The sequence below is a fragment of the Numida meleagris genome, chromosome 8 (genome assembly GCF_002078875.1).
Source record: "Numida meleagris isolate 19003 breed g44 Domestic line chromosome 8, NumMel1.0, whole genome shotgun sequence".
In the NCBI taxonomy this organism is placed as follows: Eukaryota; Metazoa; Chordata; class Aves; order Galliformes; family Numididae; genus Numida; species Numida meleagris.
The window spans coordinates 8,982,115-9,008,117 of NC_034416.1; the positions used below are offsets into that span (position 1 = coordinate 8,982,115).

A 26,003-nucleotide genomic window follows, 5' to 3' on the forward strand; every position below is an offset into this window, starting at 1 on the left:
TTCATTCTCCTATGGAACAAGACACCTGTGGGGATAAACTAAATGTGACCCTGAGAGCTGTCAAGACGAATTAGCTGGTCAGGAAACATCTAAACAAGTTTGAAATTTAATGTGAGAAAACTGAAAAAGAGATCTTTCAGCTTTCATACTTAACATTTAGACCTGTAATATATGAGCAGTGAGCTGTACTTTTTTTTCCCTAAAAGATAAACTTATTTTAAAAATAAACTATAGTGGCTGAAACTTCATTCATATACTACTTCATTCATACTGCTTCATTCATACCAGCAACCTAATTCAGGTTCTATGAAATCAGGGAAAAAAAGACTCTTTTTGAGATGGAAATTAATTCAGTAAAAGTTATCAGAACTGCTAAACTGGTGATGTTATCACTCTGGTAATTTAGATTGTAAGCAAACTCAATTTTAATTTTGCAGGCAGATGAGCCAAGTGCACCAGAGAGTGTTGTCTCACAGGTATTTCTTCAGAGTGAAGTCCTCTTGGTGAAAGAAGTCTTTTTTGATGCAAGTGATATAGTCTATGTTCTGATAATTGGTCAAATTTTACTTGTGAAATTAAATGTGTAGAAGAAATATTGAGAGGCTGTGAAATGCTAAAAGTTAGCAGTTAGAGAGAAAAAGAGTTGGTAATTGTCTTCAGTTATGGCACAGTTTGATGTAGATACCTATGTACAACAGACAGAAGTCCTCAGTTCCACAAATTCTGGACCACAAATTAAATAACACTGCCTGTATCAAAACTGGAAAAAGATCAAGTTCACATTACGACTGCAGTTGGAAAGCATTCTGGAAATCATTTACCTTAAATAACGTAACCTTTCATATTTAGTAGTAAATGTATTACTGAATAAGAACCACGTACATTCCACAGTTGCTAGAAGTACTGTGATAACCAGATGCTCCAAGCTCGAGCTAGTGAGCCAGGCAGTGCAGGTTTGACACCTGAATGTTGCTGTCAGTATGGTAGCAGTGTAGTGGGTTCTGGTAACACGGCTCTCTGTGCTACTTGAGTACTTCTTTTGAATTGTAAACTTTCCTAAATGAGTTTGATTAATTCAAGAACTGGAACTGTGGTGAAGACATGATGTAGATGCACAGTAAGAACTACTGACCACAGCAGTGCACCAGATGCATCTGAAGTAAACAATACTTTTCCCAGCCAGTGTTCCACAGAAAAGCATAGAACTGGATTATAATTGTACTGAAGGTTACCCTTAAATCTGTGCTTTTTCTTCCAGAATTGATAAATGATATGGCCAGTTGGGAGCCTCTAAGATTTAGGAAAAGATGTATCTATAAAGCCTATACGGAAAAGTACATGCTATCATTTTTTCTGAACTGACCTTCCATGTAATTGACATCTGTCAGAAAGGGCAACCACAGGTGTCTGCATTATAGTCTGAAAGAACTACCAGAGAAATCATACAGTGATATCCCAGACAGCGTACAATTCTGAGATATCTGAAATCCAGTTTTCTGATTCTCAATACAGATAAGTTATTTTGTATAGCAGTTATTTATCTGTTCCTCTCCTCGTGACCCTTCTATCACTTCTTTTAGCAGCTTGGTTTGTAAGAACCCACTCACTGCATATATTGATTTCTGCTCTAGTTGCTCCCTATAGCTTTGTGGTGTCACTTATATGATGCTTATAATAGCAATCCTCCTTTACAAAGTGGATCTCCATTAACAATTTATATATTTACCTATCAGAACAATAATGTGTGTTTATTAGGTTCTGTTCTCACGCAGACCTTACCTTTGATGGCATTCTTGCCTTGGTCAGCATTCAGCAATACTGAGCAACATAGTCCTGAAATCATTATATTTTTGGACTTTACCTATGGCTTTAGTTTTGGAAGTTCCGCACCTGTAATTACTATACAAAATCACTATCATTTTTACCTTTTTAAAAGAAATGACTGGAAATATGAAAATAACCCAATATCCTTGCCCCTGAGAGCAAAATTTCCTGGTACTGCTTTACCACTAGCATAACTGTGTCACTTCAAAGAAGGCATGCAGATCTGCATGTGTCACCTCATCTATGTACATGTGACCTGCAGGCTTCAGCTACTGCTGTGATCCCAAAGGGTGGCACCCCTGGCAAAGCACAGGAAAGTCTGTAATTAAATACCTGTGGAGGTTTCAGAATTCAAGACCAGTGCTGGATTCTCAGTGCAGGAAGAGATGTATGAAGTTTGGCTAAGGAGATGCACTGTGTTGTTAGAATAAATTTATGTCTAAAAAAAAATCAGTATTTCCTGGAAGAAAAAAAAAAAAAAAAAAAGACATAGAAAAGGGAGGTGCTTTGACAAAGATTAGGACAGCTAAAGCTTTGTCATAGTCCAGGGAGTTCTATGGCAGAAGATTGCTGTAATTCACCTTTGTGGTGGGTAAATTTGTTGGCTTAGTATGCACACTGTTTGAGGAAAGATTTTTGTTTGTTTGTTTTGATGTTTGTTTGATCTTTGCATCTTCCGCTTTTGAAAGTTGTCAGCATTCCAGGCCAATGCTTTCTAGAGGGTAACTAAATATACTGCAAAGACCCAGCTATACGTTTCTGAGAGTTGGCTGTTCAAACACAGTGTTCCAGAATTGTCTTATTTGATGTCTTCCTCAACCTGCTCCTCCTCCTTTTTGAATTTCATACTGTGATTTTTTTTTTTTAAAGATAACATCAAAGAAGCTTGTATGCATGTCAATCCTGCAGATACTTAGCACATTGCTAGCGTTTATGTTATGAAAATGTAAGAGAAGCGCTGTTTGAGAAAAGCCGCTACAAAGCAGGTAGTGATTTAATGAAAAGCACAAAGATTGAAAGGGGTTTGCCGGAGCCCTGTGTGATGTGAATGTTAAGAAGCCCATTCACGTCATCAGCTTCCCTGCTGTACTTTCCATCTTCCCTCCTTTTTCAAGCTAGCTAGAATACAGAGAACTGCACGCTAAGGAAAACCTTAAACTAAATGTGTAATCCGTCTAGCCACGATCAATGCAGCACAGTTAATAATTTTTATTAACTGAATTAGCTTTCCTTTTTTTGCTGTTTCTGCATCTCTTTTGGGACTGGAGCAAAGTAAGACATATTTAGAGTCTGGTTGCTTTTGGAAAATTTTGCTTATACACCCAAAAATAAAAACAAGGCTATTTTTCCTAACATATATGTTCACACAAAGTGTATTTAAATAACAAAAGCAAATGTTCAATGAATAGTTCAGTGTGCAAGTTTTGCTCAGAGGATCTGATTCTTCTCTTGAAACAGTGTAAATGTGCGCTAATGCAGCTGAAAAAAAGATTGGTAAAAGTGTAAAACCACTATTAAATGAGCTTGCTGCAGTCAATGAATTTCTGCTTGAAACAGTAATGGGATTATGGCCAAGCTAAGCCTAGAGGTGTCTGGAGGTGCACTGGAACACACAAATGATCACCATAAGAGCTTTTTAGGTTCACAGAGCTAAAGTCATTTTGGCTCAGTAAGTCCACAAATTTTGTATGAAGTCTTTTTTGAAAAGATAAAAAGTACTTTCACCATTGGTGCACCTCACTACCAGCAAACTCTACAAATTTGTTAAGTGTGCTTAACATCGTAATATACCAAATAGAGCCGTATTCAGCAGGTAGTCTGATTGGTTTAAGTGAACCATTCAATACACATGATGCTGATGTTGAGAAATAGAGTAATTTTGATTATCTGACATGAGAAATTAGAGATTTCTTTTACACTTAATTCTTTCTTGTTCTAAACCAGATCTGTTTTTTTAAGCAGTTTTTGTAAACAGTGCACCATAAATTCATTGGCATTTTGATACAGTGATTTACAGTGAAAATATGCGAGTGATTTACATAGGCAGTAGTGGTTGGAGAATGAGGCATCATATCCCTATGAGTTTTTTTCATAAACGCATACGGTCATTACTGAGTAGACCATTTCAATATACTTTTAATATATGAGAATATATTTTTAACTGCTCATTTAACCTGATGATGCACTTTGCCGTAGAACACAAGAAACTTCTCTCTCCACTATGCTTTTAATCTGAGGCTCCACGTAGTTTTGTGAATATTATTGCTGTTTTCTACACTGACTACTGATATATAAGATTGTGTCTGTGTTCCTATTTGTATAGATTTAGTGATGATCCAAAACCAAATTCACTGATAAACAGATGTTGAGAAATCAGACACTTTGTGTGGGAGTTTCTGGAAATCACTTGCTGTGTTGTCAATAAATTATTTCATATACACAGTTGGTTAATTCTCTGAATTCACTGGAAAATTACAATACAAATTGTATTTATTGTATTTCATTGACTCTGTAAAGACAGCGGTTTCAAAATGTTTGCATTATATTCCCTACATTTTAGTAAAACGCTCCAAAGTCTAGCATGGATTTTCTATTCTAAAATACGTAATTATTTAAAAAAAAAATGACCCAATTAAGAATACAGGAGAAAGTTTCTGTTAACGGACTTTTGCCTCTTGAAGTAATCTGTGATGCAAATAGGTAACTATAGAAAGCTATTTGGAATAATTTTCATATACCCTACTCGACTAAGTAGACAAAACTTCCTCATAATGTCAGGTCACTTCAATGCACTGGAACAAGGCTTCCATTTTTCTATTTCAAATGGGAACATTTGTTTTGTATTCAAGCATTAAACCTGTAGCATTTCTAAACTAAATATTGCTGTAAAATAATATTGACTAACCAGCTGAATCCTTAAAAGTAAATAAAATGGCAACATCAAGCAATCAACTCCAAATAAGTAGAGCGGAGAGTAGAATATTTAACTTTACTAACATTTATGTTGGAACTACATGATACAGGAAACTAATATTTTATAGAATTTTCTACATTTTAAATCTTTCAATCTTAAGAAGTGTTTCTTTAATATAAGTAATTTAACTGTAATATTTAAGTGCTTTTGAATTCCAAGGGATTTGACACCCACAGGTGGAATTTAAACCTTTTAAAATTAATAAATATTTTATAAAAATACAGGACATATCATAATATAATTACTTAGCATTACTTGTCCAGTGTCTCAGAAGTTTTCTACAGTTCTTTTCCACTTTTTAAGTAGAAAATCTTTGTTGCATTAAGGGGCTATCTACACACATACTACTTTCAATTTTTTTCTCCTATTCACATCTTCTTATTTTCCTCACCATAGTTCTCATCCTTCTCCTATGCAAATCAACTCCTTGATTTGCATGCAGTTCTTTAATTGCAAGTCTGATAAATTGAATTCTTAAATATTAGGAGTACGTATCTTTGTCAGTGTATTATTTTGTCAGTTGCATATTTATTCAGTGGTACATTTCAGCCTAAGTCAATGGACACTGATTTCTAAGTGCTGTGTAGAGTTTCAGATTTCTTCTTGACTGACCTGCTTAACATAATTAGCTTTTTCCTTATGCTGAACTGACAGATACCTGAGAAACAGCAGGCATTCTCAATGTTAATAATGCTATGCAGCCCAAGGCTTTTTTTCTTAAATTACTATAATATAAAGATTGCAGTAAGTCGTATTTGTTGAAGAAATTGTGAAGATCTTTTAGCTTAACAGAATCAAAGATGAAATCAAAATACACAAAAAAGGAACAGAGAATGAATATTATATTTTCCCAGAGGCTCTGGTTCACAATGTACTCAGCTTACGATGACCAGACTATGTGATTCTGTTTCTCTGTAAGATTCCAGGTCATGAATCAGTATGTGACCTAAGCAAGAAAAAAGTTCTCTATCATGACTTAGAGGTAACTTAACTCAATGTCATTAGGTGAAATATCATCACATGGACTTATTACTTCATCAAGATTCATTAACATTCATTATGCTCATGCTGCACATACTTATAATAAGAGGTAGTCCCTTTAGCATAGGTTGCTTACTAAATCCACCAAGAGAGGAAACCGTGGCCACAGGAGTGGTTCTCATGTTAGTAGAGGAACACAGAACTACCTCCTCCTCTTTCTTCTTCCTAGTTCACCAGCCCTGTTGCTGGACCATACAAAATATAGCTGTTCTTTCCCTAGCTAACTTACCTTAAAATGCATACTCATTTATGACTTCCAATAGTATGCCTGAGCATCCATGCTATCTTAAATTAGCACATTCATACTAAGTAAATTTGTATTGTCTCCACATCGCAATGCAATATAAACCCAGAACATACACACACTTAGAAGACAATTCACGACATAAAAGTCAATGCAGCATAAAACTTTTCTATAATATTACTTTTGACTATATGCATGCAAGTTATCTTCTACTTTGAAAATGTTTCAAAATAAGTAATCTCTAACTTGAAATGTACTGTGGGTGAATGGTTCGTATGCTTTTGGAGTGCTGTGAAGCATAACAGGGTCAGTAAGGAGGAAAGAACATGGAGCTAGTCTTCCTGAAAGCCCCAATTCTATGATTAAAAATATTTTTTGTTGTATTTTTGTAACAATTAGCTAATGATTGCCAACCCATATGCTTGTAGCAGATGTCTAAACCTTTGCAGGCCCAATCATATATTTTCCATCAGAGAAACCCTTTCATATTACTTAATAGTAGAAGTCAAGACCTATATTTTAATTCTCATCACTTCAAATCCAAACACAGCAGACATGATGAATAATATGATTCAGATTTTCCCTTGATTAATGGGCTACATGTGTGCAGAAAACACTTCAATCTTCGAGCTGTGATTTCCCCTGTGAAGAAATTGCTAGCCAGACCTTAATTCCTGAAACAGTTTCCCTGTACTGTGGAACAATGATTCTGAAGTGCAAGTGCCCAAGATGAAATTTTGTAACCATCATGTGCTACAGATGCTAATGGTATTAACTGCCATTCCTCTGCATTTCACCCTGTCTCTCTTGTCTGTAAAGTACAGTTTCTCTTGAAATTTTTATTACTTGCAAAGCTCAAAACCTTCATCTGCATCATGCTTAGGTTGAACTTCTCGTATTTCAATCCCTACTAACTCTGCTGGTCATTGTGGACATCCTCTTTAGCAATCCACAAAAGCTTTGAACCATGCAAGGCTGAGTTCTTTGTTGAAATATTGCTCTGTGGGAAACACCACATCCCCAAAAAGCTCTACTAATCCCCAAACAGCATTGTGTACAGGGTTGCATTACTCTTTGACTGTAAATTCTGCTTTGACTCAGGTTACTTGATCTGAAAAAGAGAAGAATCTAACAAGCAGCAGGATTCTAATAATGATCCCACATTTACATAGTACCTCTCATCTCAGAATTTTAAACTCTGGTATAAAAGATGCACAGGGACAATTTTATCTTTAGCTTAAATTCCAGCTGTGGACTGAAATGTGGTTGTTGTTTTAAACAGAAATGAACCAGGCAGTACATGCATTGAGAACAGACAAAGCGATCTACTGTCTTGTTTTCACCTGGAGCACATGAAGTTACAAATTTTTACATCATTCTTAGAATCATGGAATCATAGAATGGTTTGGGTTGGAAGTGACCTTTAATGTCATCTGGTTCCAACCCCCCTGCTATAGGCAGGGACACCTCCCTCTAGACCAGGTTGCTCACAGCCCCATCCAGCCAGGCCTGGAATGCTTCCAGGGACGGGGCATCCACGACCTCGCTAGGCAACTTGTTCCAGTGTCTCTTCACTCTCACAGTAAAGAATTTCTTCCTAATATCTGATCTAAATTTACCCTCTTCCGGTTTAGAACTGTTTCCCCTTGTCCTGTTGCTACATGCCCTTATAAAAAGTCCCTCCCCAGCTTTTCTGTAGGCCCCCTTCATTTACTGGAAGGCCGTCATAAGGTCCGCCCAGAGCCTTCTCTCTCTAGGCTGAAAAGAATAGCACTTTGTCTGCTTTCTGTTACCTCATACTGTTGGAATCTCAAATCACGTGAGCATATGCTTTCATCAACACAAATATGCAAAGGCCACAAGGATGACTTAGGTTAACATAGATTTAGAAAAATTATCGTTTACTGAATCATAAACATTTACCTTTATTATGCTAATGGATGCATTTCCAGTCTGATCTATTTGGAAACCAGTGCAAGTACATCTGTGCATAAGAAGTAATTGTCACTTTCATTCACAATTGCAATTGTGCAATTGCCTATGTATATTTTATCAGAAGTTGTATGTGCATACATGCACTATGCATACTTTAAATGGTTTTCCAGGAAGGTTTTTTTCAACTCTTGTTATTAACCTCCTTGTAGCATTTATTGATTCTTAGAGTCAAACCAATGAGCTAAAGCACAGAAGCTGGAAATGCAAGTGCAAACCAGAAGATAATGAACAATGGAAATAAACATGGCTTTAATAAGCATTGCTTCTTTACTAGATTCTAGTTGGTTGTATGAGGGGAATATATGGAAGATCACTATACCTTTTAAATAAATAAATAAAGGAATATACTAGTGCATGACTGTACTCTAATCTAAAGAGTCCCTTGAGAGTATTTCTTAATTATGTTGCTTGATCAGTTTTATCACCTTACCCAGAGCAGTCAGTGTACAAGATATACTGACACTACTGTAAAAAGAGATGCTATATTATAATAATGGATTTATTTTTCTATAGTTGTCTCTCATTTACTAGACTGATTTTGTCTAGCTATATGCAAGGTTCAGCAATGCGATCTCAATGTCAGTTAGCTTTGGGATGATCTCTTGCAGAAAACTTAATAACAAAACGTGCTCTTCTTATTCTGTTTTAGTGTAGAAGTGTTGCTGACAGTCATTTGGATTGAAAGCAACACAGATGGTAGTGCATCAACAGTCTTCGAATACAATTGAATTTCTAATTTTTCAGTAAAAATCTCAGATAATCCCTCTTTCCTAAGATTTGTACAGATAAAGATATTGTGGGAATGGCCTTAAGGAAGACCACATGCTTTCTTTAAATATGTATACACAACTTGAAATAATTTAGAGACACCATTTGAATTCATCACAGAGACCTTCTGACCAAAATTACACAAGTTTGCCTTCAATCTCTTCTGAGCTTCTTGGATGAAAAATGGAAAACTAGTTCATTTTCCACTCTGCAATGAGTTGCAGTTCATTTTTTCAAAAACTGCTTTTTTTTAGAGTAAGAAGTTAGCTGGTATTTTAACATGTTCACCAATTAGTTGGTTTTGTTTTATTTTGTTTTTCTGAGCTACCTTCTGTGTTCTTTATGTGCACCAAAACTCAGAAACATGGACTGTGTTATCATTTGGGCAAGGCTTAGATGTGGATCTTCAGTACTGTGCTTTAGGGATGTTATCTATGTTAGTATAGAAAGTCACCGGTTCCATATTTATTAGTGATGGTTTGATTGTTCCATCATAATTTATTCTGATGTTTCTTGAACTGCTGGAAAAAAAAAAAATATTTCAGTGTTCTATGTAATTTTTAAATTTTGTATATGTTTGTGACCTGCTCTTAATCATTTTCATTACATATTTGCAACAGCATTAAGACAGGAATCCAGGATGTGATTTGTGCAGATGTAGTTAACTCAGGCTTGCAGGAATGCTTACTAGGCTTAGCCATAGATGCAGATTATTCGCCCATGTTCTTTCATCATTGCCATTTGCTTCATTACAAGAACAGATACAGACTGCTCCAGGATGGCATTACATAGCTTAACAGTATGCTGTAAGATTTAATTTTGCTGGTGACATTGTGCTTTTATGTGACATCATGCCAGTTTGCAAGGAAAATCAAAATATTGCCTATCAGCTCACCTCAAATATGGATACTAATGAGATTTGAAAGAACAAATTTTATGAGAATTCCAACAATTCAAACCAAGTATGACATCAGATGGTAAAAGAAAAAGAAATCAGAAGGGTGAATTATTTCATATGCCCTGCAGTCAGCAGGCCAGGCATTTGTCCATCCTTCTTGAAATGCCCAATGGCTTGCTTAGCACAGGTTGTAGTGCTTTTAAGTCCAGTTTGGAAAGTCTCAAGGAGCATTTTCCTCCATTTTTTGAAGAAAATTAAAATAATTTAAAGTTTCTCCTTTATCTGTCCTTTTACTAACCATATGAAAACTTCCATCTCTCTACTTGTAGTTATAATTTCTCTGTTTTACTAATTTGATGAATTATTTGTTGTATTTTTGATGTATTATTCACTAGTTCTCTTCAATCTCTGTTGTTTTTTTTTTGTTTGTTTGTTTTTTTGTTTGTTTTTTTTCTGGAAATGCAGCTTCTCTGAACTACTGCTCTAAATGGATCCATTTCTTTTTGCATGAAAGTCCATTAGTGATCATTCTAAACTTCTGTTACATTTTTCTAGTAGTTTCTTCCCAGTACATGGTTCAAATCTGAAGTTCAAAGTGTTTCTTCTCTGCTTTGAATGCCTTTTTGTTTCATAAATCGTAGGGTGGATTTCTGCAAAACTAAGGAAAATTCTCATAGTGGCTTGGTAACAAACAATTAAAATCTCTTTACAGTGAGCAATGAAAATCTCTCCTTGGTGTTCTATAAATTAGGATATTTTAATATGAGCTCATTGTTTATGCTGAGTGATCCATTTACAGGTGCCTATATTTGATTTTCCTGCCTTTAGGAGTGGGCAATTGGCACATTTCTATTTAGAGCAAGAGATCTTCCTGCTGACTGCAGAATTTGCTAGGTTGGTACTCTTCCTGAACCACTTCCCCTCTGTCTTTCAGGGAAGCAAAATTTCAGTCTGAAAGAGAAGTGAGAAGCATCCTTAATATTCATGGTAGATTTTAATGTAGATCTGATGAAACATTAACATACAACTTCTTCCAACTGCACTTTAAAGCTCCCAGAAGCTGTGGTACAGCTTTTTACACTGGATTTTCCTACGCAAGTAGGAAGTTTTTAGCTTCCTCTAAGCAATATGAGGCTCTTGAAATAGTAGGCCTTTATAAAATAATTCTCTGATGGGTGTATATTTGAAATATACAGAACCATCTCTGGTTTGCTGAGCCTGAGACCAAAACTTGCTGAAGTCATTTGCTTTTTGGTATCTGGTAATGCTTAATATAGGCATGTCTCTGTTACACTGAAAACAAATTTTTGAAAGATTGGAAATATTTGCATTTCAAGAGAGGCAGCATAGCACATAACGTTTGCATTATTTATTAAACCACATGAACTCTGTCATATAGGATGGTAAAAACTCCCACACAGGAGCAGCCACAGGTTGGAGAATACTGGGGAGAGAAGAGAAAAGGATCTTATCATTCCCACACTCTTTCTTCCATTCTTTCATCGTCTTGTTCTCACTTATTTGCTCCTGGATTTGGAATGCAGTTCACTTCCAAATCACTGCAACCCTCTATTCCCTGAGTTATATAAAGCTAGAACTAGAATTTAGTGTTAAATGAGTGATTTACTTCACAATCTGATGCTTAGTCTCCATATGATTACAAAAAAAAAAGCAAGAAACATACTGTGAGAGAATAATATGAATAAATAGGAGGAGGAAGAAAAAAACAGAACAGAGGAAGCTAGTGAAGAAAGAGCTATATAACATGCTTTTCATTCAAGTGATAATTGCTATGTCTGAGTTGTCAGGCTGATGACACTACTGTCTGTCTTAACTCAAACAGAGGTTCTTTTCCATATAAACTAAAAAGCAGATGTGTCAAATTAATCCTTTCTATATTTGTAGTAGTTTCAGCACAAGTACAGAAGACACAATTGCTACCTCCTAAAATCTGAAGAGTTTTCTTTGTATGATGCTTAGAGTCACAAAGGTTAACATGTTTGTAGGGAATGGAGATGAGTGTATTTTGTAAAAATATAATCTCTTGCATTTTTATCTTAAACATCACCCACACTACAACTGAAATGCATCACAGTCTTTTTATAGTTCTTTTTTTGCTGTAGAATAGCTGGTGGAGAATTTGAGTAAGGAAAACCAAGCATGGCATTGGCCTTGAATTTTTCTGAGTGCATCACTATAGGAGGTCAACAAGGATACTTGTTGGGAGACATTTGAGAATTAGTTAATCAAGAATAATTTCATTCTGAATCACCACTAGAGCTCTTCACAAATACAACCTTACAATTTTTTCCTCTCTCTGAAATCTATAATAATAACTCACTGAGCTCCATCTTTCTAAGTCCTGTCATCAGTACGTAGCATCATGGTACCACCTGAAAGTTTCAGATTTAGTAGGAAAAGTAAATTACGGAGGTAGTAGCATTTAGAAGATATCTTAAAAATTAAGCTGACAGGAGATGATGAATATATGTACTTGTTCAGCAATATTCCATACTACTGACATTTATTAAGTACAATGTTTCATTTAGTATCTTTAAATATATATATATATAATTATATGTATTTTTGTAGTCAAGCTACAACCTCCATTTCTGTCAGCACTGGCAGGACAAATTTTCTCAGGAAGAATGGCATGAAAGAGGTTGGAAGTATTTTCCTTTTTTTTTCCTAAACCCTTCAAGGTGTTAAAACAATTTCTCAAGACACCTCAGAGCAAACTGTAACATACTTTTTGCTTTCCTGGTATATGCAAGCATTGTAATATTTATTGCACCTCTTGCATTTTTCTCTTCATTATAAATAGAAATGTAAGAGATTAAACCTGTTAGAAACAGATGTATGGAAATCTCATTAGGTGGCAATATTTCTTTCCTTGAGTACATGAAGCATCCATCTGACCCATAGTGTACAGTATGACACCATCTTGAGGACGCTTCCAGAAAGTGCCTTCCCACTGCATTTGAGATGTCAGAATTAGAAAGCAAAAATTAGAATGAGAAATTAGGAGGGCAAGAATGTGTCCCAGGATTATGTGTGGGAAGAAACCTTGACAGTACATTGTTACTCAAGGAGCATCCAATATCTCTGCAGTTTCTTGATGTACAGTGCCTGATTTAATTTGATCTGAAAGTGTCGTCCATATGATCCAACTCATTCTGAATTTTGTTTCCTAATATATTGCATTGTGCCACAAGGAGACCTGAAGAGGGCTGATCTCTTCTGAATTTGCATTGTTCATCTGTTCTTCCTGTAGTGGTCAGAATTTGAAGAAAGGTGGGAATTTTGCATAATGTGTCTTGAGAACGTATGGTGAGGTTACAGAATATTGCAAGGCATGACAAGCATGTCTGGCTGCCTGTATTAAGGTTCTAGACAATAAAATAAATTTCTTCATATAATGACCTGGAAGTTTTGTTACACTTAATAAATGTAACTGGAGAGAGAGTCACTCATTTGGCTCAGACTTTTCTCCGCATGCAGATTCGCATTTATTTAAAGCAGTCTGAATGTATACTCTTTAAAGATGGGAAAAATTTGTAATATATCCCTAAATCTCCAGATAATAAATGCAGAGTGTTAAATTGCAAGCGTTGCTGAAATCTTTTATGGGGATAGCGCTAATTCTCCGTCAGTTCTTGGAAGACATATAGATTCTAAGTCGTCCTCAAAAGACCTAGGAAAAAAGAGGTAATAAAGATAGGGATGAAGAAATACCTCAGCCAAATAATTTCTGTATTTCTACATTATATGGACTGTATATGTTATAATGTAGGTCTCCACTTCTGGCATTGCCCATGGCAAACCTCTGGAAGTCCACATTTTTTGTGCTTGCCTTGCTTAGGGAGAGTCCAAACTCCGTGGTGCAGTAGCTGCTTCTGGAAGGAGGGGAGCAAAAGGCATAGAAACCCTGGCTCCCTGGGGCTGTTACTCCAACTATCCAGCCTAGCTCTTCTCCTTCTTCTTCATTATTTCTGTGCCACTCCCTCATCACTGTTGGAAAAATTGAGGTTTTTTGGCTGATTTTTGAGAATCCTGGAGCTCAACTCATAAGTCAGGTATTTATCAGCACTAACTCATCCTGTTTAATATTTTTTAAGATATCACTATTTTAATTTCGCTAAATAGCAACACTCAACAGAGTAGTTGCTGCCATAATTTATTTCTAAAAGGTATTACAGTTTAAACTTTTAAGAGGACCCAGAGAAGAATTGCAGACAATTCTGATTCAATGACTTCTAGCAAAAACTGACAATGTGGTATTAGAGGAACACGGTAATCCAACTGGGAGTCACAACAGTAAATTGTTTGTTTCAGTTTTGGACTTCAGAGTAGAAGGAAAATGAAACCTTCACTTTGGAACAGCTTGACAATTCACTGCTAATTTTGAGGACTTCTCTGTTTGTGGCTTTCAGTTTTCTTTCAAATCTATTTGTCTACAGAAAGACCTGAAAGGATGCTATCAAACTTACATTTTTCTAAATAAGGTATGACCTGGGTTATCTACCCAAGTTTTAAATTGCATCTTACGAAGATGAGTTCTTGCATTACAGGATTCTAAGGTCACAAAGGGGGATCTAGGTAGCTAAGTATCATCCAGCTCAGTTCTGTAAGGCTGCATTTGCAATAGATCATAATATTTAGCTGTACCTCCAGTACACTGTAGGATTTCATATATTACGCTCTGCAAATAGAGGAGATTCCCTGTTCCTGACATACTGCTGCAGAACAGGTAGTGATCTAATGAAAAGCAAAAGGAGACTGAGAAGGGGTTTGCCGGAGCCCTGTGTGATGTGAATGCTAACAAGTCCTCTCACGTCATCAGCTTCCCTGCTCTCAGCTCCCCCTCCCTCCCTTTCTTTCTCTTTTATGAGCCAGCTTGAAATCAGGGAATTACATGCTAAGGAAAACCCTTCAGCTAAACATATAATTATTCTGCACAGGATCAGTGCAGCACAGTTAATCAGTTTACCAACTGAATTAATTTTTTTTTTTTCTGTGTCTGCATCTCCTGTTGAGAGTAAAGAAATTCTAGATTTAAGGGCAGAAATTGGTTGCAGTTGTGAAATGAATATCTAAAGATGAGCATTCATTATGATACAATCCTCCACTGCAGGCTGTTTGGGCAGAAAAACCTTACTGCCAGTCCCTGAGACCCTGAGTAATGGACTGCAAGTGGAGTTATTACTTACAGGTGCTTGAGCCATCACTGATTTCTTATTTTAATGTTCAGCTGTTTTCTGAAAGTCACATCTCTATTTCATTGCATTGGATTATTTCAAAGAGTTAGTATTTATCTGTACGCAGGTGTCAACCCACTGTAAAAGTGTGGCCCTCCCAAGTCCCCCACATTCTGTACAGGATTACCCTCCATAGAATCTTACACATACGTTACACATACAGTAGAATCATAGAATCATAGAATTGTTTGAGTTGGAAGGGGCCCTTAAAGGTCATCTAGTCCAGTTTCCCTGCAATGAGCAGGAACATTTGCAGCTGGCTTTGGTTGAGGAGTGCTCACTGATAAAGTGCTGGCAACCACAAAGTGTCTTTGAGTTTCATAGTAAGTGCGAAAGTTCACTGGCCAACAAGCACCAAAGTCTTCAGGTGAAAGAATTACAGATGTAATTATTGAAGTGCATCTCGTAATTTCATCATGTTTATTAGGGGAAAAAAAGAGAACCAGCTTGAAAAGTATTGTGATAATTTATATCCTTGCAAGTTGCACAGGTAATATTTATTTTCCTTGCTGTGCTGAAATAGCAATACAATGCAAAGTTCTTTCTCTTAAAGTAGCTTTTAGAGTCCACAGTACATATCACAAGAAAATAGTCAAGTTATGTAAGAAATGGATACATGCCAGAAGAAATACTCATTTTCTGAAGTGAAAAACATTTAAAGAAATCTAAAATTTTGGAAAAAAAATAAAGAAAAAACCCACTGCTTTTAAGAGTAACCTCACAATTCATGTTTCTACTCCTCTGAAAAGTTCCTTTTTAATCACAGTGCCTCCTGCTATGTATTTGCTAATCTTTACAAAATACTTCTGTATACTTGAAAGACAATTTCTCCAATACAAAGAAGCCTCTCAAGCCTTAATTTCCAGTCCTCTGTAAGCCTCTAGAATCAATTTCTAAAAACTTGCTTGGCCTTTTCAGGTTGTCCACAACCTCGGATGCAGTGCCCAAGTTGAATTCCAGATGAATGCATTCCTGAGATAGGAACTGTGGATAAATATGAGATGCCAACTTGTCATAATAATGTTTCTTAGAGCCTAGTAATTTTTACTTTTTTTGGCAAGTAACATTTCCTTAAGGAAAAGGACAGAAGGTTGTCTTCTCTTGGTTGAGACTTGGGCTACGGCTGCTTCTGCTAACAGCACGCCGTAATCAGGATGCATTCTGGGTAGCCAGGTCTCAAACTATTAACATCATTTCTGTGTCTTACCGCCATCTATTATTCGATTACTTGGTGCTGCTGGTAGTCACTACTAGTTGATTTCATACCATGTACTGGAATAACAGTTTTTAAAACTAAGTTAAAAAATCTTAAGTAGTTGCAACAAATGCAAGTAAAAAAACCCAACATATTATTTATCTATGAAATACTTATAACATGCAACCTTTACCCACACAGCTAATTGACTAGATATTTTTAAGAAACAAAAAAGTATAATACATCTGCAATATTAGATACATTGTTTAATAAGATATTACTTTCTATGGTAAAGATAGTATTCCACATTTATAAAGTGTTAATTTCCCCAAAATGTTTTCACTGTACCTTTTAGTCCTGCTAAAAAAGTGTACCTCTCAGTATAGATGACATACATAAAAGCTACATTACCGTGTGAATACTGCTACCTGGGCAGGACTTCGACCTCTCTAATGCATTCATAGCTACTTAGAAGAATAACTAGAGCTAATGGACCTGACATACAGAATATGTATGGAGATGACATATAGAATATACATAAATTGCAGGAAAGTGGTGGCCACAATTGGGCAATTTTTGTAAAATCAGGGATTTCTAAGTACTTTTAAACTAATTTTGGAACACTTCTACTTGTGTTTGTTACTTCTGTTCTTGGTTTATAATTGAAGTGTGCATTTTCTAAAACTAAACGCTGGGATAAAATGGGGATGTGGTGAAAAAGGATATGTACGCAACTTTACCGTTTGTAGGTTTGTAACACTCGTGTTACCAAGGGAAATATCTGTCTTGTGAATACTTCAGTGTTCATTGTATTATATTTATGCATAAGCCCAGAGGCACAAAACTGACAATCCTGTCTACTCCAGACTTATGCATGCGGGATGCAGTCTTTGTATAGAAATGTAACTGTCAGACAACTCAATACATTTAAGAACCTTTTGTTTGTATGATTTTCTTGATTCCTGTGGATTAGTGTTCACCAAGATGAAATTATTTTACATCAAAAAGGATAAAAAAGTAATAGGGAGTATTCTTAAACTAAGCAACAAGTATTACACACACTTTGAAATTCAATTTCTGTAATAATTCAACTCATTAGTTAAAATAGCATAACAAGGTCTACTTTTCAAGTCTTTTACATACTTAAAATAAAGGTGTAGGTCAGAAAAGTCTCCTCTGCACTTGCATTAGGTATTGATTTCAAGTAATGCCATTGGAGTATGGGAATCAGTCCTGCATCTAATGGCTTTGGGATCCACCCCGATGACCTGCTTAACACCTCCCAATTAACCTGAGTTGACAAACACCTGAAATGTAAATGACATACATTCCCTTAGATATCATTCACTTTGCAATACTGTACGTTTGCAAAAGAATAGTTTGCTCAGAAGTGCAGTGCTGCTGATGGGCACTCCAGCAGTCCCACTTCAGTTCTGTATGGAGATGTATCTCAGCAAAATGAGATCTAAGCCATTCCCTTATTAACAATAATGCACTGAAAGATTTAAGGACATTATATTGGGCATCCAATTCATCCTTCCAATAAGTTCAGTAATCGCATTACAGAAATTATTTCTGTGAGTAATTCACAAACAAAATTTGCACCTCTTTTCCTTATATAATGGAGATCCATTAGAGCAGAAATCATTTGTCTCTAAGACAGGCAGCTCATTGGAAGCAGTGTATAACAGTAATGCATTCTACTGTGGAAATACATTTTCCTCACTCTGGAGAAATGTAAAATACTTCTCATCTTGAGCAATTCTTCTCCCTCCCCTCCACACCAAGCTGTGTGTAACACTGCTGAGCATTATAAAGCAAAACATGTCACAGCTTATGGCTGTGTTGTGAAGCTGCGACTGTGCAGGGAAATTGTCATTCCTGTCAAGTTATCTGGAAGAGTTTCTCCCGCGAAGCCGTGCTCAGCACTGCGCGCTTCCCTCCGCCCGCCCCACATCAGGTGCAGGATGCACTGTCCTCGGTACCGGGGCTGCCGGGGACGCAGAGCTTTGCACAGAGCAGCACAAGCTGGGAAGCCTGAACGAATCAGGACATGTCACCAAAGCGTCAGGATTCCTCAGACCAGCCACCAGCACCTTTCACTCCTTGTATTTCCCCAAACTACACACGAGTGTTGCACAGACACTGCATCAGATCACCTGACGTGAACAAAACAGACCTAATCAGGGCAAATTTAAAGCAGCCAAACATAACGTTACACTGTGCAATGCATAATGGAGTCCTGACACACAAATACTTTATGTCTGCATTTTCCAACAAACGCATTAAATCCCTGCTCAGTTCCCGGCAGAAATTCCGACAACATGCTGTACAGCTTAAACAACCTCGCTCTTCTGTCGTGCCTCTGAAAACTACTGTGCAAAGCAGCATATGGGTTATTAAAACTGAATAAACTCTTCCCAAAACAAAGAATACAGGAGCAGATATGTATTTGCAAGGATCCAAAGTACAGACAATACATGATAATAAACAGTCATACCTTTCATCCAATCCACTACTTGCTTGGGCATCCACTTGCTAATAGGTTCCATAACGAGAGCCATCATCAGATCACTTATCATTCACACAAAAATCAGAAAAAGGAGAGAAAAAAATGTATCAGAGCATGGCTGGGATAAGAGAGCTGTAGGATTTTACAGTGCAGTCCAAAGAGAAGATGATGCTTTGTCCCTCCAGGTTTCTCCTGCACTGATTCAGTAATGTATAAAATTACACTGCTTGATCAGCTCTGGCACCTCCCCCACTGCACACAGCCTGCAACGCTGGAGCACACTGAGCCAGGAAATGGTGCAGTACATATAGACTTACTTACAAGAGCCTCTACCCGGTGATCTACTTATTAGACTGGCACAAATATAAAACTGTATTACACAGAGAGCAATTGGAGCTGGAGCTATTCCAGGCACTGAGTTTTAAGGAGCTTTATTCCAACAAGCTGTGGGATCTTCACTGGGAAAATATCACCACTGTAACTTGATAGCAGATTGTCTTGGCTTCATTGTGAATATGCTGACTGTCATTCAATTTAAAGAGAAGATAGAAATATCAGAGTATCACTTGGCATCTGGCAAAATGCTGAGCATCTCCATCTTTACAATGCAAAATGTTGCTGGAGTCTTATCCTATATAATCATGTAAATCAGAATGTAAAACACAAGCTAAAAAGTCTCACCCAAGATAAAACTATTGGAAGAAAACGTTTTCTTCTCAGGCCACATTCAGAGCCAGCCTATTTCCTCCTGTGATCTTCACATTTTGTAGTGAAAAGTGACAGCATTGAAGGTTGGAGTCAATTTTTACTGCTACAGCACCCTTAACAGGCAAGCATACTAAGTATTTTGATTCAAAGAGATGGAACTATTAGACAGTCTCTCCCTTCTGTTAGGAATAAAAATGTTTTCAGTATTCCTAATACTGAAGTTTATTACACTTTCAAAAGATGAAATATCTCAGAGAGATGTGAGGGATAGTACTTTCTGGACCCGTTTGTGATCGTTTGCGCCTCATGCAGCATGTGTTCTGCAGCATGTGGTTGAAGAGGTGTGTGTTTTCTGTTCAAGCCATTGTCAGAGGTATGCAGCTCCACCATTTTGTCTTTGGAAGGAAAACTCAGACTCCAGAAGAAAGGCAGAACCAAGCAGTTCTGGCTTTCTTTCCAGTAACCTTCCATCCGTGCCTTTTCCCCTGCACTGTTTCAGGCTCCATTGGCAAATTAGAAAAAGAAAATGATATTATTGCCGTGTCTCCGCCATTCACCCCTCACACTAGGACCATGTTAAGTTATCTGTTTTCTCTTCCTTACACGAGGGAACATAAAATACAAATTGAGTGTTCATGCTATGTTGTTTCAGGTTTCTTCTTTAATTCTATATAGACAACAGTGCAGACAAACATCCTTTTTCCCCCCCGAAACCTCTCCAAAGAGATGTACCATCTCAGTTCAGTGATGCACTCTATCCTTTTTTGTTTTTCTTTTGCTTTGGGAATTAGTGTGATTAGTATTCCATGATGTATTTTGAGTGCTCAGAGCACAGATCTCCTATTGAAAAGGATTCACATCAATTATCCTTCAAGAAGGCTGTTTGCTGTTTCCAGCTGAACAGCATGTCAGCTTCCTCTGTGAGTTTTGGGAGACCACTTTCAGTAGCTTTAGTTCTAAACAGCTATTTACAATGGACATAATAATAGCAAAGATTTGAAACACAACGCGCTTCTCTTTTTAGGTAATAGTGGACCAGAATTGAGATATACGGAACAAATATTTGTTAGCTATTGGAAACTGTGCAAACTGTTTGGTTTAGGTCTATTTCTTTCTTAAAACTATTCTTAGAAAATTATCACCTCTCTTGGATTCTTTTGAGTTTAATACAAATATGAAAGAATTTGAGTTAAACTATGTTGTGTATGAATTTGGTATTTGGATGTAGTATGCAGGAAAACGTCTTCATGATTGCTTGGACTATTTCCCTAATTCCTGTAATTTGACAGACGCTCTGTCAAGGTCCTTTTGTCTCACTTTTCCTAACCATGCTTGACTGGGCAGACATTTTTGTATATTTTGACATAGTTTTGCAAGAAGATGGAATCTGAATTCAAAGCTCATCAGTGTCGATGGGCATACTTCCATTCATTTTAATTGTGCTTTGATAACAAAAGAAGCCTCAAACCTATTATTTTAGAATCAATACTTCCATTTTCAGAATGAGAATTTTTAAAAAACTTTTACTGACGTGTTCCACTACAAAGCAGCTTTGCATTTTCATTTACTCATACTGTTATTTACCACCATATTGCTGGCTCTTCTCCTATGTTCTTCTCTCTTATGGCTAGTCCCAGTTTCTCTGTATTTGGGGATTCTACAAACTTCTGGGCAGCCATCTACTTTTTGTACTACTTTACAGGAATTAAATATTTAAAGTTGTTAAAAGTAGTAACTTTGTTTCTCTCCTTCCTGAGTAAATGATTTATTCATATATTCTGCTTCATTATCTGGTGCATAGATCAGTGAGCATGGCTGTAGCTTGTCAGTTATCGTTCTAATCCCTAAAAAGGCTCCTCAAACTTCTTTCATGAATATGTTCATTGTGGCAGTCCATGGAAAACTGTACCTGGGTGTTTCCTCTACTTTCTGTTTTCTTATTTTGAGACAGATTTATTTCTCAATCCCTACCATATGAGAAACAGGACATGGGAAGGCCTTGTCTAGGTTAGAAATGGAATCCCTGTGACCAACCACAAGGATCATTAATGAATATAACTGCGCAATAGTTTAGGCCAAATGGAGTCAAGATGTGTTCAAGCTGTTTCAATAAGCACAGTTCAAGTCAGAGAATAGCACTTTTTAATATAGATTGTCCAGTGTGCCAGCTGAGGGAATGACTCTGAAGTGAGTAAGCATGGAATAAGCCATCCACTGAGCTATCCTCCTTATTACTGACATGGTTCTCAACATGGTGGTGCTAGAGTTAAATTGGCCAGGGTATAGTTATTGGCAGCCATAGGTCAGTGTAATAAAATAAAGTTGAAAAGTCTCTGAACAGGAAACTTTTAAAAATGTAAGCAAAACTCTCTAATCTCTGAAGTTATTCCATGTGTTTTTCTGCCCATTTATTGCAAGACTTCTGCCTGGATCTATCCCCCAGTCTCTCTTGTATTGCTTCCTAATACCGACATAAAAGAAACAATGCATTCCCATGATTACGTTTTTCTTCCAGGCTGAATACAGCAAACCAACAGAAAAAAAGATCAAGGAACATCTTTCTCACTATTATTCTATCTAGGTCATGTAAATGAGAAATACTTTCTGACTGAAGTCTACAAAGGCATTGGAGCAAAGTAAAGCATTTGAAGCAGAGAAAGGAAACAGACCTTTCACTGTGTGGTGCGCACTTGTTGACAAAGGCCTACAGAACATAATACAGAAATTTCAGGTCACAATCACTGCTGTCGTGTCTGCCAGCGAGGGCCTGAGACCGAACAGGCTGGTGGAAAGCTTTCAAGTCACTCCTTCTTCCCCACAATAATGCTGGTTGTTCTTTAGCTCTTCAGCATTGCCTGGTATCTCTGGGATTACTAATTAAACCATCACTCTCTGTATTTTCATGGTCACCATGGGAGGCACTTAAATGTTCTTGTGTAGTTCATGGCTGGTGAAAACTTTCCAATAAATGATTATGCTCAAACACAGTATAGCAGTTAGCTGGCCTAACACATCGAGTGATCATTTCTATTTCTTACATTTTTCATTTAATAAGAATTATTCTCATATTCTTTGATGAAGAAATCACCTGTATGTTGTGAGATACATTTTTATAGGCAAGTACGTTTAAGGAAATCTTGTAATAGTACTTGATAGCTGTTATCGAAACCATGAGCATAAAGTCTCAGGTTAAATCAACCATGGATGCCCTCAAAAAGTGGAATGTAATACAGCTCAGGACATTTACCTGGGCTGATCTGAAAGTAATGCCTCCCATTTTATTATGTTGGCCCACAATGTCAGAGGCGGATGTTGGGATGGCAGTGCAGGCTGAACCTCCCCACCAATATCCCATGACATTTTGCTGCCGTGTGACAGATGGCAGCAGAGGGGCAGCCTGACAGCATGGACCTGACATGGAAGAGCGTATGAAGCAAAGGGGTGGAACTGAATTCCTCCATGTGGAAAAAAAATGAACCCACTGACATTCCTCGATACTTGCTGAATGTTCATGGAGACCAAACAGTGGATGCAGCGCAGTGAGGTGATGGGTGGTGCGTTTCAGCAGTGGTGACGGCAACGTGAAAGACAAGCCATGTTCCAGATGGCCAAGTACAGCTGTCACACCACAAAATGAAGTGTCTCATCCGCATGAATTGGGTAATGGTGGCAACTATGACAAAAAACAGTGTTTTGCAGCCGAGAATTTGATCTATTAAATAGTGTTATTTTGCTCTTTGTATCTGTTGTCTTTTCCATGGAAATAAATAGGAGGCATTACTTTCGGAGTGACCTATGCATAATTTGAATTATTAATGCAAACATATAGCAAAATCTCTATGGAGATGACTGTTGATCTCTTTGTTATCAGTAAAAATTTTGCATGTAACATTCACATATTAGACAGCTACTTCCTGCTGAAAATAACTTTAAAAACAAAACAAAGCAAAACAGAATATATCTAAATTATTAGTTTTGCTCAGTTCTAAGCTAGATTCTTCCTGACACTACTTTCACCCAATCTCTTTGCACTGTAACCCTCGAGACTCTTACAGTTCAAAGGCAGAGGGCAAGAAAACTGCCTTTGGTGCACCTGTAAGACAGCAATAAAGCTTCCATGGAGAACTCCCCTCATTTGAAAAGTGGGTTAGGTACACCAAGTCTGCACGCGTTGCATCTTCTCCAGCCGATGCCCCAGCTGGTGCCGGGGGTTGGTTCCTCCCAGCGGAGGCACCGGCCGAGGTTCTGCGGGTACCGGCCCCGACACAGCCGTGCCGGAGGGGACGTTTGGCGCACGCAGGCGGCCCGCAGAGCCACGAGCGCTGTGAGCGGCTCTGGCTGCCATCTGCTGGCTCCGCACCCGCGGCTCCGCACTGGAGAGTGAGCGACCAGCCACGCGTGAGCGCAGTGCTGCGAGCACCGGCAGCGCCACGTCCGTGCCAGCCGTTCAGCCGTCTCTCTCAAGACCTTTCCCTGCCGATGAAGCCCTAAGGAGGGCGAGAAATGTTCCCCTGGTGCTTCACCGGCGTTAATTCTCAGCAATGCAAAAGTCACCAAAATTTGGAACTTTGAAAGCAAGAAATTATTTTGCCTGATAAAATAGGAAGAAAACCGTTAATATTTACTGCAAATATTTGTTGTTAGAACAATTTATAGCATTTTTGTAGGAACTCGCTGCAGTTTATTTTATTAGGTTGGAGGTATTGTATTAATATTCCGGCTTTTACATGGAGCTTCATAACAAATTTGTATTTTTCATGCTTTATTAGGTGACATAACTGTTTTATTAATGACTGTTAGTGAAAATAAATGATATCTTACATTAATTTGGTAATAAAACACACTTAAAGTAGCTTAGAAATCAGGGCTAGCATAGCAAAAACACAAACTATCCAATTTTCAGCACTATAGGTGAACTATTTTATAATCATTTGCTAAAAGTATGTCTTGACATTTCTGAGATGTTTTTGTGCAGTGCTTTTTTCTTAATATATTTGACTGCTCATGAAACCTCCTGCTCTGACATCTCTAGAGACTGAAGCCCTTCATTTAGCCCCAAAACAGGTATAGTATAGACGGAGACAGTGCAAATCTCATCCTACCTTACCATCACTTTTATCACAATAAAATCATCTGTTTTTTTTTTTTCAGAAATTGCCCTTTAGGTTTGTTACAATGCCTTGACATCAGGAGTGTTCTATATAGGATGGATTTCATACACCATACATTCCTGGGGAAGAAAAAAAATAAAAAGGTCACTTTTTGCAGACATATTCAGGGTTTTGATCATTTTCTGAGTGTGTTAATAACAAAGATATCTAAATCCATACAAAAAAAAGTTAACATAAATAATATAGCTCTTCACAAATGTAAATACTTTGACCTTGGTGATGACACTGTGAAGTTAGAGTAGGAATAATTTTTTCCCAAGAAGATGAACTAGCTGTTGCTTGACTAAGATTGCAAATGGTTTTCTGAGCAAAGAGTACAGAAATGTTTTCATATTAAAGGAAACAAGATCATCTATTTTATTTTTAGCTTGCTTGATATTATCACCAACATCTTTACAGCCTTCTAAACAGCTCCTGTAAGCTGGCACTCTCAAACCTGTGAACCAGTGTGACAATCTTCAAAGCATAGACACAAGAAAGAAGATACCTTGAAGAAGTGCATTTGTCGCTTTTTGTATGGATGCTTTTATACAGAAACTTGAACCACTGCAACTAGTCACTTCTACCTCCCTGCAGAACAGAAACTTCATGAGGACACAGATATTTAAGTCTTAACTTTCAGCTGCTACAAAACAGGGAGGATTGATTATACATGCACCTCATCTGCATAATTTCTCTCTTAAGCTTGCATAATTAATGTATTCAGCTTGCCATCATCAGCTTCATAAAAAGGGAACAAGTACAGAAAGATCATTTCTTGTAATTCTTCTATATACAAAATAACTACAAAGTTTTGCTAAATTCAGGATTGACTGGATACTGTGACTAAATTAATGCAAAACAGGAATATCTTGCAGCAAGTCTATTTCAGTCTCAAATGGATCTTGTTACCTCCAGAGTGGGTCCTACTGCATTAGGTAGACATGAGGTAGATGACAAAGGGAGCATCAGCAGAGCTGGTTAAGATCCATCCAGAGCAGGCGTTTACTAACGTTGATACCGTGATGCCTGAATGACATTGTAAAGCCTTACAGCCTGCACTTCAGAATCTTGCACTGTGCTACCCCTCAATGAGCAACAGTGAGTGTGTTGTAGCGGGCATGCAAGGAGCTTTCCTGGTCCTGCAGGCCCTGACAGCATTCTTGTATTCCTTTGTGTCCAGACCTCTTTTCCATATCCTATAGGTTTTCTCCCATTGTTATTATTCCAGTATTAGAATATTTATTAATATGTTTAATTCCCTACCGATATATCCATATTCATTTGTATACAATATAATTTATTTTTGTCTTTCCCTTCTTCTAGCAAATAAATTGAAAATATTTAATTATTTGGTAAAAACAGAAAAACTGCTTAATATACTTTCTCTGCAAGAATCAGATAACCATGCATAAGCAATAAACCATCTGCTTCTC

At 37.3% G+C, this 26,003-nt stretch overlaps 1 protein-coding gene across 1 annotated transcript in view; it reads right to left on the reverse strand.

Moving 5' to 3' along the window:
* The window catches only part of LOC110403333 (connector enhancer of kinase suppressor of ras 2-like), a 169,898-nt gene extending 151,042 nt beyond the window's left edge, over nt 1-18,856 (reverse strand). The window contains 1 exon segment of the mRNA XM_021406448.1: nt 18,698-18,856. Within this exon segment, the coding sequence (XP_021262123.1) occupies nt 18,698-18,779 (82 nt within the window). The 5' untranslated portion in view covers nt 18,780-18,856.